The sequence below is a fragment of the Leishmania infantum genome, chromosome 35, assembly GCF_000002875.2.
Source record: "Leishmania infantum JPCM5 genome chromosome 35".
Classification (NCBI taxonomy): Eukaryota; Euglenozoa; class Kinetoplastea; order Trypanosomatida; family Trypanosomatidae; genus Leishmania; species Leishmania infantum.
The window spans coordinates 581,327-595,453 of record NC_009419.2 but is presented as its reverse complement, the minus strand read 5'-3'; the positions used below and the strand labels follow the sequence as shown (position 1 = coordinate 595,453).

Below are 14,127 nucleotides of genomic sequence, written 5' to 3'. Positions count from 1 at the left end.
ACACAGAGGGAGGGGGTGAGCAGAGACGCAGGTAGACAAGTGCACTGAGGGAAAGGAGACGAAAAGAGAAGTGGAAGGAGAGAAAGAGAGACACCGTCATCAGAGGTGAAGAAACGACGCACACGCACACACACACACACAGACACATACATATGTATAAAAAAGGGGGAGGGTGGCAGCCCAAGAAAACAACGGCAAAAGGAAACGCGAGGAAGCAGCAACCGAGAAGGGCGTGAGGCCACCAGCGGCGATGCCTCCTTTTCCGAGAGGAAAAAAAAGAGGCGGGCAAGAAAAGAGAACAATACAAAACATGATTGGAGTGCGTGGCTCATTGGTTGATAGGGTGTGCGGCGCTGCTTGGGGGAAGGGAAGGGGGGAGGGAAGGAGGGAAAGAGGGAAGGAAAGAGGGAGACGGTGAAGCACAGACGTTTGATGGAGGAAAAGGAGGGCGGTTGGGGGCGAGCACAGGAAGGAGAGAAAAGAGAGAATAAGCTCTGAAACGAGTGGGGGAGACAGCAAGAACAGGAGCTCACGTATAGGCGAAGGCGGAGAGGAGAGCGGGCCAAGAAAAGGGTATGGCGATGGATCGCTTGCCGCACCCCCCATCCCACTCCTCAGCAATGCGCTTACCACCGCGCTGCTGTGAAGCACTCTCTGTCTCTGCCTCGTGTAGCAGGTGATTAGACGTGGCCCTCAAGTCCGAACTCCTTCACAAACGGCTCCAATTGCTCGTTGTATGTCAGCTGCACCAAGTCATCGCGGTCCATGAGGTTCAGCGTCATACGCAGAAGGTCCCACATGTTGCGTGTCGCCATGATGGAACCCTCGCCGCTGGGCTTCGTGCCGCCCTGCTGCGACGCGATCGCCTTGACAATTTGGCGGGCGGCCATGTTGTACTGCGACATGTTGCTGTACGCCACTGCCATGTTGTACATGGCCCGTACATAGCCTGGGTTGATGTCCAGAGCGCGATTGTACGCCTCCAGTGCCTGGTCAGGGTGGCCGCCGTTTGCCAGGGTGGCGCCGAGCTTGTTCCACATCTTGGGGTCATCGGGGTGCAGCGCGACCGCCTTGCGGAAGCACTCGGCAGCCTCGTCGAACTCATGTGCCACATTGTGCAGCACGCCGAGATTCGTGAAAAGCTGCGAGTCGCTCGGGTTCATCTCGATGGCGGCTTCATAGAGGGTACGGGCCTCCCGCATGCGGGACGGATCGGCAAAGAAGAACGTTTCCTGCACGTCGAGCTCCGCGTTAGGCGGGATAGACACGGAGGCGAGCTGCTCATACTCGGGATGATTTACGAGCCACGCCTTCAGCGAGTCCATGGCGGCGTCGGCGTTGCGCTCGTTCGTGTGCGACACGCTCAGCGCGGCGTGAACCTCGAGGTTGCGGGGGTTCAGTTTGCGGGCGTTGTTGAGCGCAATGATGGCCAGCCCGTCCTTCTCGTTCTCCGCCTGCGTCGTTCCAAGAATCTGCCATGCCTTCTCATTACTGCTGTCCTTATGGCAAACCGCCTCAAAAGCAAGAGCGGCCTCGGCAAGGTTGCCAAGCTGGAGCATCTCCATCCCCTCATCGAACGGAAAGTCGTGGAACATGTACGGGTTGTTAGGCTCGAAGGGGTAGTCGGTGCTGTTCGTCACCTTCTGCAGGCGTTCCTGCATCTCCGCATACTCCTGCGCCCAGTCCTCGACGTCGTTCTCGGCCATATCCATCTCCTTGACGTACGCGTCCGGGTCCCCGTTCTCCGGAGACATCATCGCGCTCGCCGGTGGAGGCGACTGAAAGACGCTCTCTGGCATGTGTAGCCCCTCCATCTCGGCCCAGTGACGAAGGTACTCCGCATCCTCTGGCACCCCGACCTCGGGGCCGGGGCCCTGCACCAGCTCGCCCTTCTCCTCGTCAATCAGTACCTCCTTATTCTTGACCTGGTCCATGAACTTGTAGAATTCGCTATCCTTTATCCGCTCCTCCACCGTCTTGTCCTCCATCCCTGGTGCACTGAAGGTCTGCACCTGCGAGTAGTCGGTGCTCCATTGTTGCTGGCTGAGCTGGTCCGCCCACGCCGAGTCCTGCGCCGCTGGTGCTAGGTTGGCAAGCGGCTGCTGCTGCTTGGGCTGCAGCGCGGACAGGTTGGGCAACGGCTGATACTGCGTGCGTGGCATCATCATACCTAAGCCCATGTTAGCCGCCATCATCCCCTGGCTCATCATAGCGGCATTCATCATGGATGCTTGCTGCTGCTGCGCCATGAATTGCTGTTGCTGCGGCCCAGCCATGCCAAGCATCTGTCTACTCTGCGCAGCAGCGGCTTGCTGCTGCTGCGAGTTCTGAAATGCCTGCTCCATCTCGTGCTGCTGTCGCATCGCTTGCATCGCCTGTTGCTGCTGAAAATTCTGTGCCCACTGAGCCGCCATCATGGGGTTAGCGCCCGCCACCTGCGCGCCCACCATCAGGGCATCCTGCTCCGACATGGCGCCGCTCATGGGCACGCCACCATGCATCATCGTGGCGTCCTTAGAGAACTGCTGCCCCAGCTGCATCCCAGTGTTGCAGTCCATTGTGGCCGTTTGTTTTGTGTTGAGGGGGGGAACAAACAATATGGAAACAGATAGGGACGAGTTAGTTGCGCGCTGACTTAGGTGCGTCGGGAACGGAGCGAGCTTCGCAGATACGCAGAGGAGCTACGAACGTAGGGGTGGGTGCGTAGTCTTGTGACGGTTTGGCTCCGCCGTATGTGCGTGTGTGCGCCGGGAGACTGTGCGCGTGCGTATGTGTGTACAAGCACGACGACGATGCTTGGGAGGGAGGGTGTATTTGGGCCATCATCAGGGCGGCGATTCGGCAAAGTTGAGGTGAGAAAACAAGGAGGGACACAAGGATGAGGAGGTTAATGTAGATCATGATGTTGCGAGAGAAGCGTTGGCCTTGTCAGAGCGCCGCGAAGAGGCGCGAGGGAGGAAGGCCGAGCGAAGGCGGTTGTGCTGTCACATTTGCCACGCTCTGCCGTCAGTAGCACGTAGGCACAGAGTCGCTCGAAAGCAGGTCAAAAGCGGTTGATAGATCAGCGGTGCACATGGCTGTCACACAGCTTGCATCAGCATGCCCTCTTAACAACAAAAGAGCGACAGAGAAAAGGGCTCGCGCGCATACCCGCGAGTCCACTGATCAGATGCCTGTGTTCGGAGTAGCTGAAGAAAAGAAAGAGGCAGAGGCAGCACCAAGAGAAGCGCATGACTTCGTCTTTGTCAAGCCTTTTCGTTTCCTCTGCCTTCGTCTTCCGTCCTCTGGGCTCCTCTTCGTCTTGCTGCTGTGATCGTTCAGCCTTTACGCCATTGTTAAAGAGCACACAGCAAGGGGGAGTGAGGTGAGGGGGGTGGAAGCACCAATACAAGGAACGGAAGAGGTATGCGAACCATTACAAAAAAAAAACAAAGACGACATATACGCCCATGGCGCAGGCGGGCAACGGCAACACGTAGAGAGCCGCAACCGAAGAAAACGCACACAAAGCGAGAACAGAGACCAACGCGCACACAAGCGCTCGAGCAAGCCACCTCCAGCAAAGGAGGAGGGGGGAGAAACGTCGAAGTCATAGAGAGATGCACATAGGCACAGGCAGGCAGACAGACAGACAGACAGACCACACGAGCAAACAGCAAAATAAACACCAGAGACGAAAGACCACCCCCGCTCTCGTCGCGTTGCGACGCGAAGCGCCTCCACACTTTCATCTTCCGTCTTATTCGAGGTTATTTCGAGGGGAGCACAACTCCACCGTGACCGTTCATTCGCTGGTGCCCATGCAAAATCAGTACTGGCAAACATGCAGGATGACTTTTTTTCTTTTTTGGGGGAGGGAGGCAAGAGTAAGACAAAGGCGGAGAGAGAGATACCACACGTAGGAGGCAACGGTCAACTGTGCTGGGAGAAAAAGAAGCGAAAATCAGAAGAACGAAAATGGGAAAAGAAAAAGGGCGGGTGAAGAGACAACCCCACGAATACGAATCTCGTAGCGAGCACACAAGACAAAAGTCATAAATTTCCAAGTGCATGTACTCCCTCCCCACACACACACGCGTCTCGCACAAGTTCTTCGTTCCGCTCTAGCACCTCCATCCTCCGCCTACAATCTCTCCCACTACTCACGACCCGCAGCCCCACGCGTTTCTCACAATCACATATGTAACCGACCCACTCAAGCACCCGCAAGCACACCAGCATGCGCACATGCACCCCCGCATCCCTGTATAGCCCTGCCTATTTGTCATTAGCAGAGTGGCCTAGTACTCCCGGTTATGTGTGTCCGCCAGCTCCTTGAGCCACTGCACCGCCTCCACGAGTGACTTGTTGCCCAGTCTCTTCTCCCCGCGCGCGCGGATGTTGACGGCGGTCGCGTCCTGCTCCTTCTGGCCCACGACAAGGATAAAGTTGTAGCGCGCCTTTTCCGCATTGCGGATCTTCTTGTCCAGCGTGGCGGCACCGTTGTCGACGTCCGCGTGGAAGCCGGCATCGTGCATCGTGTCGCGCACCTGCTGTGAATACTCGTAGTTGGAGGCCGAAACAGGCACCACCATCACTTGGCGGGGGCTCAGCCAGAAGGGCCAGTCGCCGCCAAAGTGCTCGCACAGAATGGCGATCGAGCGCTCCAAGGAACCGAGAATGGCGCGGTGGATCATGACGGGGCGGGCCTGGTTGGCGTCCAGCTCGAGGTCGATGCCAAGGTCACGCACAGCAGCCTCGTACGTGCCGGGCTTCGGTTTGCTCACGCAATCCTCCACGGCCGGCGACGACGCGGTCAGGGCAGGGTCGGCATGCTTCTGCTTCTCCGTTGGGCTCACCGTCGTCTCGTCCTTCTCTGCGGCGGGAAGGGTGTACTTGAGGCCGAAGCGGCTCGGCAGGTTGAAGTCCAACTGGATCGTGGCGCACTGGTGGCGGCGGCGCAGCGCGTCCTCGACGACGATGTCGATCTTGGGGCCGTAGAAGGCGCCGTCCCCAGCGTTCTCGATCCAGCCATCGCCGCCGTTGGTCGGGCCCTTCCACGCGTTCGGGTCCTCGCAGCGCTCCGCCTTCTTCATGAGCGCCTTCATCTTCTTGACCGAGTCCGGCTTGCCGTCGTAGTGAAAGCGCTGGTCCGGGTGCAACGGATCGGGCAGCTCCTCCGGAATGCCGCAGAACCGGTTGAGCGCGGTGCGCAGATACGATTCGGACTGGTCCCAGAGCGCTTCAGAGCCGAGCTTGTTCGCGGGGCGGGTGGAGTGGTAAAAGTAGAACTTGAAGCCCAGCACGCCGTAAACGTCGCTGAGGAACTGCATCTGGCCCTCCATCTCATCTGTGATCTGGTCCATGCGGCAGAAGATGTGTGCATCGTCCTGCTGGAAGCGGCGCACGCGGGTCAGCCCCGTCAAGGCACCGCTCAGCTCGTTCCGGTGCAGCACGCCAAAGTCGGCGTAGCGAATCGGCAGCTCCTTGTACGAGTGCGGCTGCGACGCGAACATGATGCAGTGGCCCGGGCAGTTCATCGGCTTCAGACCAAAGTCCTCCTTCTCGCACTTGGTGCAGAACATGTTATCGGCGTACTTCTCCCAGTGGCCCGACACCATCCAAAGTTTGGAGGAGTACATGTTCGGCGAGATGACCTCCTGAAAGCCGCAGCGGCGATACTTCTTGCGCAGGAATTCTACGAGAGTGTTGTAGATCCGGGCGCCGTGCGGCAGCCAGAAGGCGCTGCCAGGTGAGACCTCGTGGAAGTTGAAGAGGTTCTGCTGGCGGCCAATTACGCGGTGGTCGCGCTTCGCGGCCTCCTCCTGGATCGTCTTCCACTCCGTCAGCATGGGGTTCTTCGGAAACGAAATGCCGTACACGCGCTGCAGCACCTCGTTCTCGGCCTTGCCCTCAAGGTAAGAGGAGGAGTTCTTGGTCACAGCAAAGGCCTTGACGCGGCCCGTGTCCGGGAGGTGGGGACCACGGCACGGGTCAATCAGCATACCGCACCGGTACACGGTGCACGAGCCTCCGTCCGGCACCTTGCTTGCCAGGATCTTGCTCTTGAACTCCGTGTAGCCGAAGAGTCTCAGGGCGTCCTCCTTCGACACTTCGAGACGCTGGTATGGCATCTTCTGCTTCACCAGCTCCTGCATGGCCGACTCGATCGCCTTGTAGTCGGACTCCGACACCGGGCGATTGGTGAGACCCTCGTAAAAGAAACCGCCCTCCTCCAGCGCCGGGCCGACGGAGAGCTTCGTGTCGAAGATGCGCTCGAGCGCGTAGCCGAGCACGTGCGAGGAGCTGTGCCAGAACACCTCACGCGCATCCTTTTCGTCCCAGTCCAGCAGCTCCAGTTGACAGTCAGCCTCGAACGGCCGCGTCAGGTCCCACAGCGCCTCGTTCACGCGGGCCACAATGACCTTGTCTGGCAGCGAGTTGGACAGGCGCTTTGCGATGTCCAGCGGGCACGTAACCCAGCTCTCGGCGTCCATCACCTTTCCATCCGGGAGGCTCACCTTGATCGGGGCCTTCATCGACTCATAGCGGTTCTGCTGCTGCTGCCATAGCTGCTCGAAGATTTCGACGCGTTGCCTCCAGAAGCCTGGCTCCGCCAGGGTGGCCAGGTCCACGGTCGCCTCCGCCGCCTTCTTCTTGCCAGACATAGTGGCTGAGGTCAAGTTGCACGCAACAGACGAAGAGGAAAAGAAGCTGCGATGCGAGACGCAGAGGAAGCCGCAGCTGAAGCACTCGGCTACGGAGCTACGCAGACCGCTACGGATACTCGCACGCGCACACGGGGAAGCACGGTACGAGAACAGCAAGCGAGAACCACGTCCAAAGCACGTTGCAGATGGCGAGCTGAAGACGCGGAGCTGAGAGATCGAGGCCGTTTTTCGTTTGGGTCAAGACTGCTGAGACACGTACGCGTGCGCGAAGGCACAACCCATCACGGAGCTGCCGCTGCAGATTTTTCTCTCTTTGTTTGTCTTTTGTCTCTTGAAGAAGCGCGCGCACACATACATGCACACAAGAAGACAACCGTATAGGTGCGCGATCGCTTAGCCTGGCCAAAAACAATCGGGATTAAGATCACAACCAACCACGAGAGAAAGTGGAAAAAAGAGAGAAAAGCTGATGAAGGCACCACGTCTGAGGTGAAGAGAGCGCCTATGGGGCTTGCGTGTAGGTGGCAGGCAGTCGCTAATTTACTTTGGTTAGTTCGTTTGTATGCGTGGATGTTGAAAATGGGGTTACGGTGGCGCTACATGCGGGGCCGAGGACGCACGTTTGTTGAGCGTCAGCATGCGCGCATGTGATGTATATGCAGATGCAGAGATGCGCGGGAAGCGTGAGAGTGGAAAAGAACGATGGAGAGGACCAATACGAGAGAGAAAGGGCGCCGCGCATGGAGGTGGGGTAGCCAACCCGCGTGAGCACTGTCTTGGCCGGGGGCTGGACCACCTCGAAGCACCCCTTCTTTTCCCCCTTTTCACTCCGCAAGAGAAGGATGGGAGAAGGGTGTGGAAAGAGACAGAAAAAAACAACGAGCAAGCGTGACCGGACATGTGTCCATTTGCATAGCCTCTCCTTCGACCATGCGCCTCTACACAGCGACAGTATTGCGTTGTGCCTTGCGCCGTTGTTCGCTTGGCTTACTGCGTCTTATACAGTGAAAAGATGAGCACGTTTGTGCCGTACACATACGCGCACAAGCGGATCTGCTCGCGCTGCGGCAACATGCGCGAAAGCCCCCGTGGACGCCTCCAGAGCAACCGAGCGTACGAGACCAGAGCAGAGACAACTCGAGCGAACAGCAAAGATGAAAAGGGAGCCGATATATGCAGGAGGAGGAACGTCGCACGGATGAGGCCTCTCCTACAGGCTGCCTTGCGCTATCCCCTTTCCCCCGATCGCTTCACCACCGCCCGCTCCAGCTTGCTCGTTGCTACGCGTCTCGGCGCCTCTTAGCCTTCTTCGTGGGGTCGAGCTCGGACTTCTTCGCCGAATGCGCCTTCGGCTTGGTGGAAGACTTGGCTGCGGCACCACGACCTGTACCGCCGCGAACACGTGAAGCTCCGCTGTCTGTAGCTACGGATGAATTTGACGCATCGCCTTCCGCATCGGCGTCGCTGTGGCTGGCCGCCTCCACTTTCTCGCGAGGGCGCCGCTTCGCCTTTCGCTGCTGCTCCGCCTGCATCACCATCCGCCGATAAGCCTCGTTCATGGACCGCTCCGCCCTGCGCGCCTCCACCTCGGCCGCACGCCGAGCACGCCGCTTCCCTTCCGCCTCCTCCAACAGTGAGTCCCACGTGAACCCGTCCATGAAGCGCACTGTCCACAGCTGACCGTAGCACCGACGCTGCCGCTTCACGTCGATCGGCTGGCCATTCATGCACTGCGCCGCATGTTGCGCATCGCTAGCGGAGGTGAACTCCATCCAGCCCTCCTTGTATTGCAACGGGAGAAGCGGTCCGCCCGGGCGGCGCGCCTTCTTCGGGAAGGGAATGAACTTCATGCGACGAATTTCGCCGTAACGATTGAAGTGCAGCCGGATCTCCTGTGGTCGCATGTCGCGCGGGATGGTATTAAAGTAGAGCACGCCGCGCTGCGACGGCGGAGCGTAGCGCTCCTCTAAAAGGCTCATCTCTCGGCCTCTTGTGTCGCTCCTCCCCGTGTGCACGTGTGTGTGACGACGTAGACGACTAGAGAAGACAGAAAGGCGAAAAAAAGAGTTCAGTCTCGTCCACGGTGGTGTGGGGCGAGGGCGGTGGAATGAGGATGAGCGCGAGGCGTCCGCTCTTCTCTCTCACTCCCCTCGATGTGCGCACCTGAGTGCGCGACTGGGTTCGTGTATGTGGATGTGCGTGTGTGTGTGTGTGTATGTTTCTTGCGTGTGTATGCGCGTGTATGGATCATGCGGGGAGGACGGAGACACGTGGAGGATGTGAAGCGGCAGCGAAACGGATAATGGGGGGAGGGCAGAAAATGGGCAAGCGAAAGCGAGTCGGCAGACGAGCGCCAATGTCTGTGAGACGGCGTCCAGGCCGATCATTCTTTCCGACAAGAAGCATTCACGCGAGTTGAACGCGATTGAAATGAGGGAAAGAGCTGGGAGACCGCCGCAGAGAAAGGCAAAGCACACCTCAAGCAACCCAGCCACACGCACGTGAATACGCAGCTGGGCATCCGTGCACGTGGCGCTGTTTACTTCTAAAATAAGCTCACACAAGTGAAGTCATCAATGCATTCATTAGCTCAGCGGTATACCTTCGCTTCTTCCGCACCCTTCCACACCCCACCTTACATGCTGCCTATGAGTGCGCGTCTTGTATGCATTGCAGCTTGCTCACACATTGCTGCGCCATCTCGAACAGCTCCTGCACAGCTTCTCCGGATCGCGTTTCTTGGTAAAGAGGCAGTACTTGCATGCCTGGCGCGCCTGGGGCAGCCATGCTCTTCTTTTTTTAGTATTATTGCCTGTGCGCCCGCATCACAAGACCTTTCGGTATTGTCTGTTGATTCTCCTGTAGAAAGAATGGGTATGAGCGTGGAAGAAGGAGATGGGCAGTGCGGGTGCATGTGTATCTGAGGATGTGTGTGTTCGCATGTTTGTGTGTGTGTGGCACGGTGGCACCCGTCCGCCGCGACACACACACGCACACTCCTCTTCGGCTGTTCCTTAGGCCTCTCTTCCCCAGTAGCCATTCCGCACCGATCGCGCGGGTGGAGGAGTCAAGAGACAGGCCAGACCGTCCATATGAGCAAACGCGAAGCGAACGCGTCGGGGAACAGAGGGAACGATAAACTGGGGATCATCACCGAAAGGGGCCATAAAAAGGCAAGAAGGAGGGCGGGGAAAAGCGGAGACAAACAGAATGAGGGTGATGGCACGGTCAGTGACAACTGCCACACGCAGAAATGACTAGCAACTAAACAAATAATGAAAAAGGAAAAGAAAGATGGCGCTCAACGTTGAGCGTTTCGCAAAACTACCGGAGGCAACTCACACTGGGAAAAAGGAACCAATAAGAGTCATTGCTGGTAGGCCTACACACACACACACACCTACATGCACCACACTCGCAGGAAGAAGAACGAAGTGGGGAGCACATCATAAATCAGTAAAAGGGCAAAAAAGCAGAAATGTTGATGCACTCCCACGTAAAAAACAAATGTCTTTGTGTGTGTGTGTGTGTGTGTGTGTGTGTGTGTGTTTTGATAGAATGTCTCCTTCCGTGAAGGAAAGACGAATGTAGGAGCATATCGTGTGACGCGCTCCCATCAATAACAGCAACTCGCAAACCCGAAGACACAGAGAGAGAGAAAGAGATAGAGAGAGCAGGCAAGAAATGAGCAACAGTGACACGACACAGAGACATGAGGAAGGAGAGACAGATAAGAAAAGCGAAGAGCGGAGAGAGAGGGGAGAGACCAGCCACGGGTATGCGCACAAACAAGAACCACGAGCACGCGCCCACCGGCGTCGGCTTGTTGGCACTGCACAGGCACCTTGCACATCAACGCCAGCTGCTGGTGGCCATTCTTGCTCTTCTATCCCTTTTTTCTTCGCCCCGCTGAACACGCGCGCAACACCCCCATTCAGAACACCCGTTCACAGTCCCTTTCGTTCTCTTCCGCACTCTTCGCGCGCCTGCAGTCAGTTCACAGGCTAGAAGCGCAACGAGAAACGGTGTGTGTGTGTGTATGTGTGTGTGTGCGTGCGTGAGATAGAAAATAGAGTCAGCAGCGAAAGCACGAGCAAGAGGAGAGAGGCAAAACAAATATAAAAAAAGAACATACAGAGAGAGAAATCAACGGCAAAGCAATCACAAGGATGTGCATGTCCGAGAGAGAGAGACAGCATTGGAAAGGGAGAAGCAGGTAACAGTATGGGAAGGTCAGAAGAGCCCCAACACACGCGGAGAGCGAGAGACAGCCGCAAGAGTCGTGTTCGACACGTCGAGGGATCGGTGAGGCCACAAGTCTATCAGAGTCACCTTTTTCGTATGTCACCCGTGCGAGCACGTTGCTGCGCGCACCCACAATGAAAATAAGCGGAAGGCGAACGCACACACGTGAGCGCGTTCCCTGGCTGTTCTCTCTTTGGCGTCTCGTCCTCCTCCCCACTCCCCTTCCGCACGCTGGGCGCAGAATGGCAACTAGCATGTGTACTCGCTTGGCAAGCTAGTCGGCGAAGTCGGCGGGGGCCGCGACGGCGGCTCCGAGCTCTTGTATGTGTCCGGCTTGCAGGAATGCGGCCGCGAGCGTGGCACCGGTGGCGCCGTCGCGTTTGACACGGTCGGTGACTCCAGGCACGACTTGACAAGGTCATCAGACGATCTCGTGCGCGGTTTAGCCGGGTCCGCGAGAAGCGGACGGGAAGGCAGGTGTGAAAAGTTCGAAGCATCTGCCCAGCGGCCGCCGCTGCTGGGGCCTGCTGATGCTAATGCAGAAGTGCTGCTACCACTGTCACTGGGACTGTGTGTCGTCTGATTGCGCTTCATGCGCTTGTTCAGCTCCCCGCTGAGCAGCTCGCCGAGCTGGAGGTGTGCTACGGGCAAGGGAGTGATGTCGTCGTAATGCACCGGGGAGAGGTAGGCGAGAAACAGCGACACACCTTCATAACTGGTCAAAGTCTGCGCCATGTTGTTCGTCCTCGCATCCTCGTCGCTGCGAACCGTGCGCGTGCGCCCTAGCTGGTCGTGCTGGAACACAATGTGCCAGCGCTCCTGGTCGCTCGTGATGACGTGGATGTTAACCCGAAAGCAACGGGCGGCAGCGTTGAGGCATAGCTCATCACCCCAGGTTCCCTGCTCCTTCATCGCTGTCAGGTACTTCTTCCACTCCGCCGGGCCGTCGAAGAGGATGGCGTAGTCTTCCGAGTGCTCGCTCATGTACGCGGTAGCGAGGGAGCGGACGAGGTAATGCAGCCGTGGCTGCCCAAAGAGCTGGTTCGCCAGAGCCCGGAAGAGGCAGTTGCCGTCCGTCTTCTGCAGGTTGCGGGAAATGTGCAGCCGGTTCAGGCGGGAAAGCAGCCGTTTTTCATTGTTTTCGATTTGCTTCTGCCGCTCCAGCTCCTCCAGCGTATGGGCGTCGTTAACGCCAAAGACGATTTGGTCGTCGGCTTTCGCCGCGGCAGCACCGCCTGCTGCAGCCCGTGAGCCACCGCGGTTGTGGTCATGGTCCTTGCTGCCGCTCTTGCGCCGCTGCGCCGCACTCTGCTGCGCCGTCACCATACCCGCATACCTGGTCTCCTTGTCGATCTTTGCCTGGCCAACCAAGATGTCATCCGGGGTGTTGTACGCGCCGCAGGTGGGACAGTAGCGCAAGCCATCCTCGCCGCGCGCCATGTGGTGCAGTGCCGTGCACTGCGAGCATGCCCAGTAGCGCGGCTGGCGGCACGACGTGCAACGGTCACCGTCGAGGGTGTTAAGCCCGCCGCACTCGCGGCAGTTCCAGATGCAATGCGGCTCGCCGGTCTTGCACCTGCTGGCGGGGTTCTCCTCGGACAACGGTGTGCCTATCATGCCGAGGGAGCAGCGAGCCTTGCAGACGGGGCAGGTGACCTCGCCAGGATTGACGAACCCGCACGCCTCGCACTCGCGCGCGACGGCCGCGTTCAGGAAGGTACACAGGGGGCAATTCCAAAAGGATTTAACGCTCTTCGCGGAGCTGGCGGCACCACCACTGCGAGGGCGCCGCGTGGCCGACAGTAGGCGCTGCTCCTCCTCCTCCCGCCGCAGCCGCATCATGGACGAGCTCATTACGAACGATGCCTGCTGTGGCTCAATTACCTCACCGTACATGCTGGCGAGTAGCTCATCAGTTGGAGACGACACGGACCCCGCCCTTTCGTTTTCAATGCTGCCGATCAGCTTCAAGAATCTCGCGTCACTCGCGCGTCTGGCAGGTGTGTTGATGATGGGGAGGAGCAGCGACAAGTACGAGGCCCGGAAGCACGTAAAGCAGAGGTGGATGCCTCCTTGTAAACGGAAGCGCAAGGGACTTGTTCGGTTGCAGAGCCAACACAGTCGCAGTGCCGCAGACTTGAGCTGCCTATCTCCGGTAGCGCCGTGTCCATCAACATGCTTGCTGCTAGTTCCGGCCGCTGAAGCCGCAGACGATGAAGACGCGTCAGCACCGCCCGCGCCGAGCCGCTCCCGCTCGATCTTCCTGTTCAAGAGATTATCTAGGTACTCCATCCACGCACTGCTGCTGTTCAGGGTAGGCGGGTGAGTAGGTCGAGTGCACGTACAAAGTTCAGCAAAGAAGAACGGCGCAGCGGAGATGCACCACCGGAGCGCTGCTGCTACGTGCCTCTACTACGGTTGCCGGGCTACGAAAACAGCCCCGAAAAACAGCAGAGGAAATGTAGAGTGCAGATATCGCAAGAGCAGATAGAAAAAAAAAGGGGTGTTTTGTGGAACGCCACCGCACAGAGACCGACACAGCAGCCAAAACTCAGCAAAACCGATCGCACAAAAACCAAATGCAGTGATGCTGCACAGCTGCACACGCGCATGCGTTGAAGATGCGAAGAAAACCACGCTAAAGCCTCACCCCGTGGAGCTGCACAAGCGAGAGAGATCTTGAGAGAGGAAAGCGGGATGCAGGAAAGGGAAGCTCACGGGAGACAAAAAAAGAGAGACCGGATGAGGGAGCGTTCGCGATGACTAATTTACTGCTCCTCGCTCAGCCACTGAAAGTCGATCGTGGTGGGTGAGGTGAAGGAGTCCGTGGCCGCCTTCACCTTTCTCTTCTTCTTTGCCTACTTCTTTTCCCTTCTTTTGAGAGTTTGTGCTCCGCCAGAGGCCAACTGAACAAACGGCGGCGCTGTCGTGATGCAGAGGCGGTCGTCACAGGCACTTTTCTTTTTGCTCTCCTCGAATCGAGCTGGACCCGCCGGCCCTCAATCCCACGAGCATACACACACACACACACACACAACGCAGTACTTTTTTTTGCCCACCCTTGTGATGGGTCTCCCTCCTCTTCTGCGCCGCGATGTCTGTGAGAATGAAGCTGTAAACGTTGGGGGAGACGAGATCCGAGTAAAGCTCGCACACGGCTCAAGCAGACACGTGCGTATTACAGCAGTTACTGAGGCGCGAAGGAAAAAAAAGCGGGTGCGCGTTATGAAGG

At 58.0% G+C, this 14,127-nt stretch overlaps 4 protein-coding genes across 4 annotated transcripts; all 4 read right to left on the bottom strand.

The window, feature by feature from the left end:
- Positions 1 to 680: 680 nt before the first annotated feature.
- Positions 681 to 2,558, bottom strand: LINJ_35_1430 (putative peroxisome targeting signal 1 receptor; the record flags this gene model as incomplete). Its single annotated transcript, XM_001468917.1, has 1 exon — positions 681 to 2,558. One exon carries the CDS (start codon positions 2,556 to 2,558, stop codon positions 681 to 683), a length of 1,878 nt encoding a protein of 625 aa, XP_001468954.1.
- Positions 2,559 to 4,280: 1,722 nt separating this feature from the next.
- LINJ_35_1420 (putative threonyl-tRNA synthetase) lies at positions 4,281 to 6,647 on the bottom strand (the record flags this gene model as incomplete). The annotated part of the gene is made up of 1 exon (XM_001468916.1): positions 4,281 to 6,647. One exon carries the CDS (start codon positions 6,645 to 6,647, stop codon positions 4,281 to 4,283), a length of 2,367 nt encoding a protein of 788 aa, XP_001468953.1.
- A 1,283-nt stretch (positions 6,648 to 7,930) lies between these two features.
- On the bottom strand, positions 7,931 to 8,629 carry LINJ_35_1410 (conserved hypothetical protein; the record flags this gene model as incomplete). The annotated part of the gene is made up of 1 exon (XM_001468915.1): positions 7,931 to 8,629. The coding sequence occupies one exon, from the start codon at positions 8,627 to 8,629 to the stop codon at positions 7,931 to 7,933; it is 699 nt and encodes a 232-aa protein (XP_001468952.1).
- A 2,515-nt stretch (positions 8,630 to 11,144) lies between these two features.
- LINJ_35_1400 (conserved hypothetical protein) lies at positions 11,145 to 13,187 on the bottom strand (the record flags this gene model as incomplete). The annotated part of the gene is made up of 1 exon (XM_001468914.1): positions 11,145 to 13,187. The coding sequence occupies one exon, from the start codon at positions 13,185 to 13,187 to the stop codon at positions 11,145 to 11,147; it is 2,043 nt and encodes a 680-aa protein (XP_001468951.1).
- Positions 13,188 to 14,127: the final 940 nt, after the last annotated feature.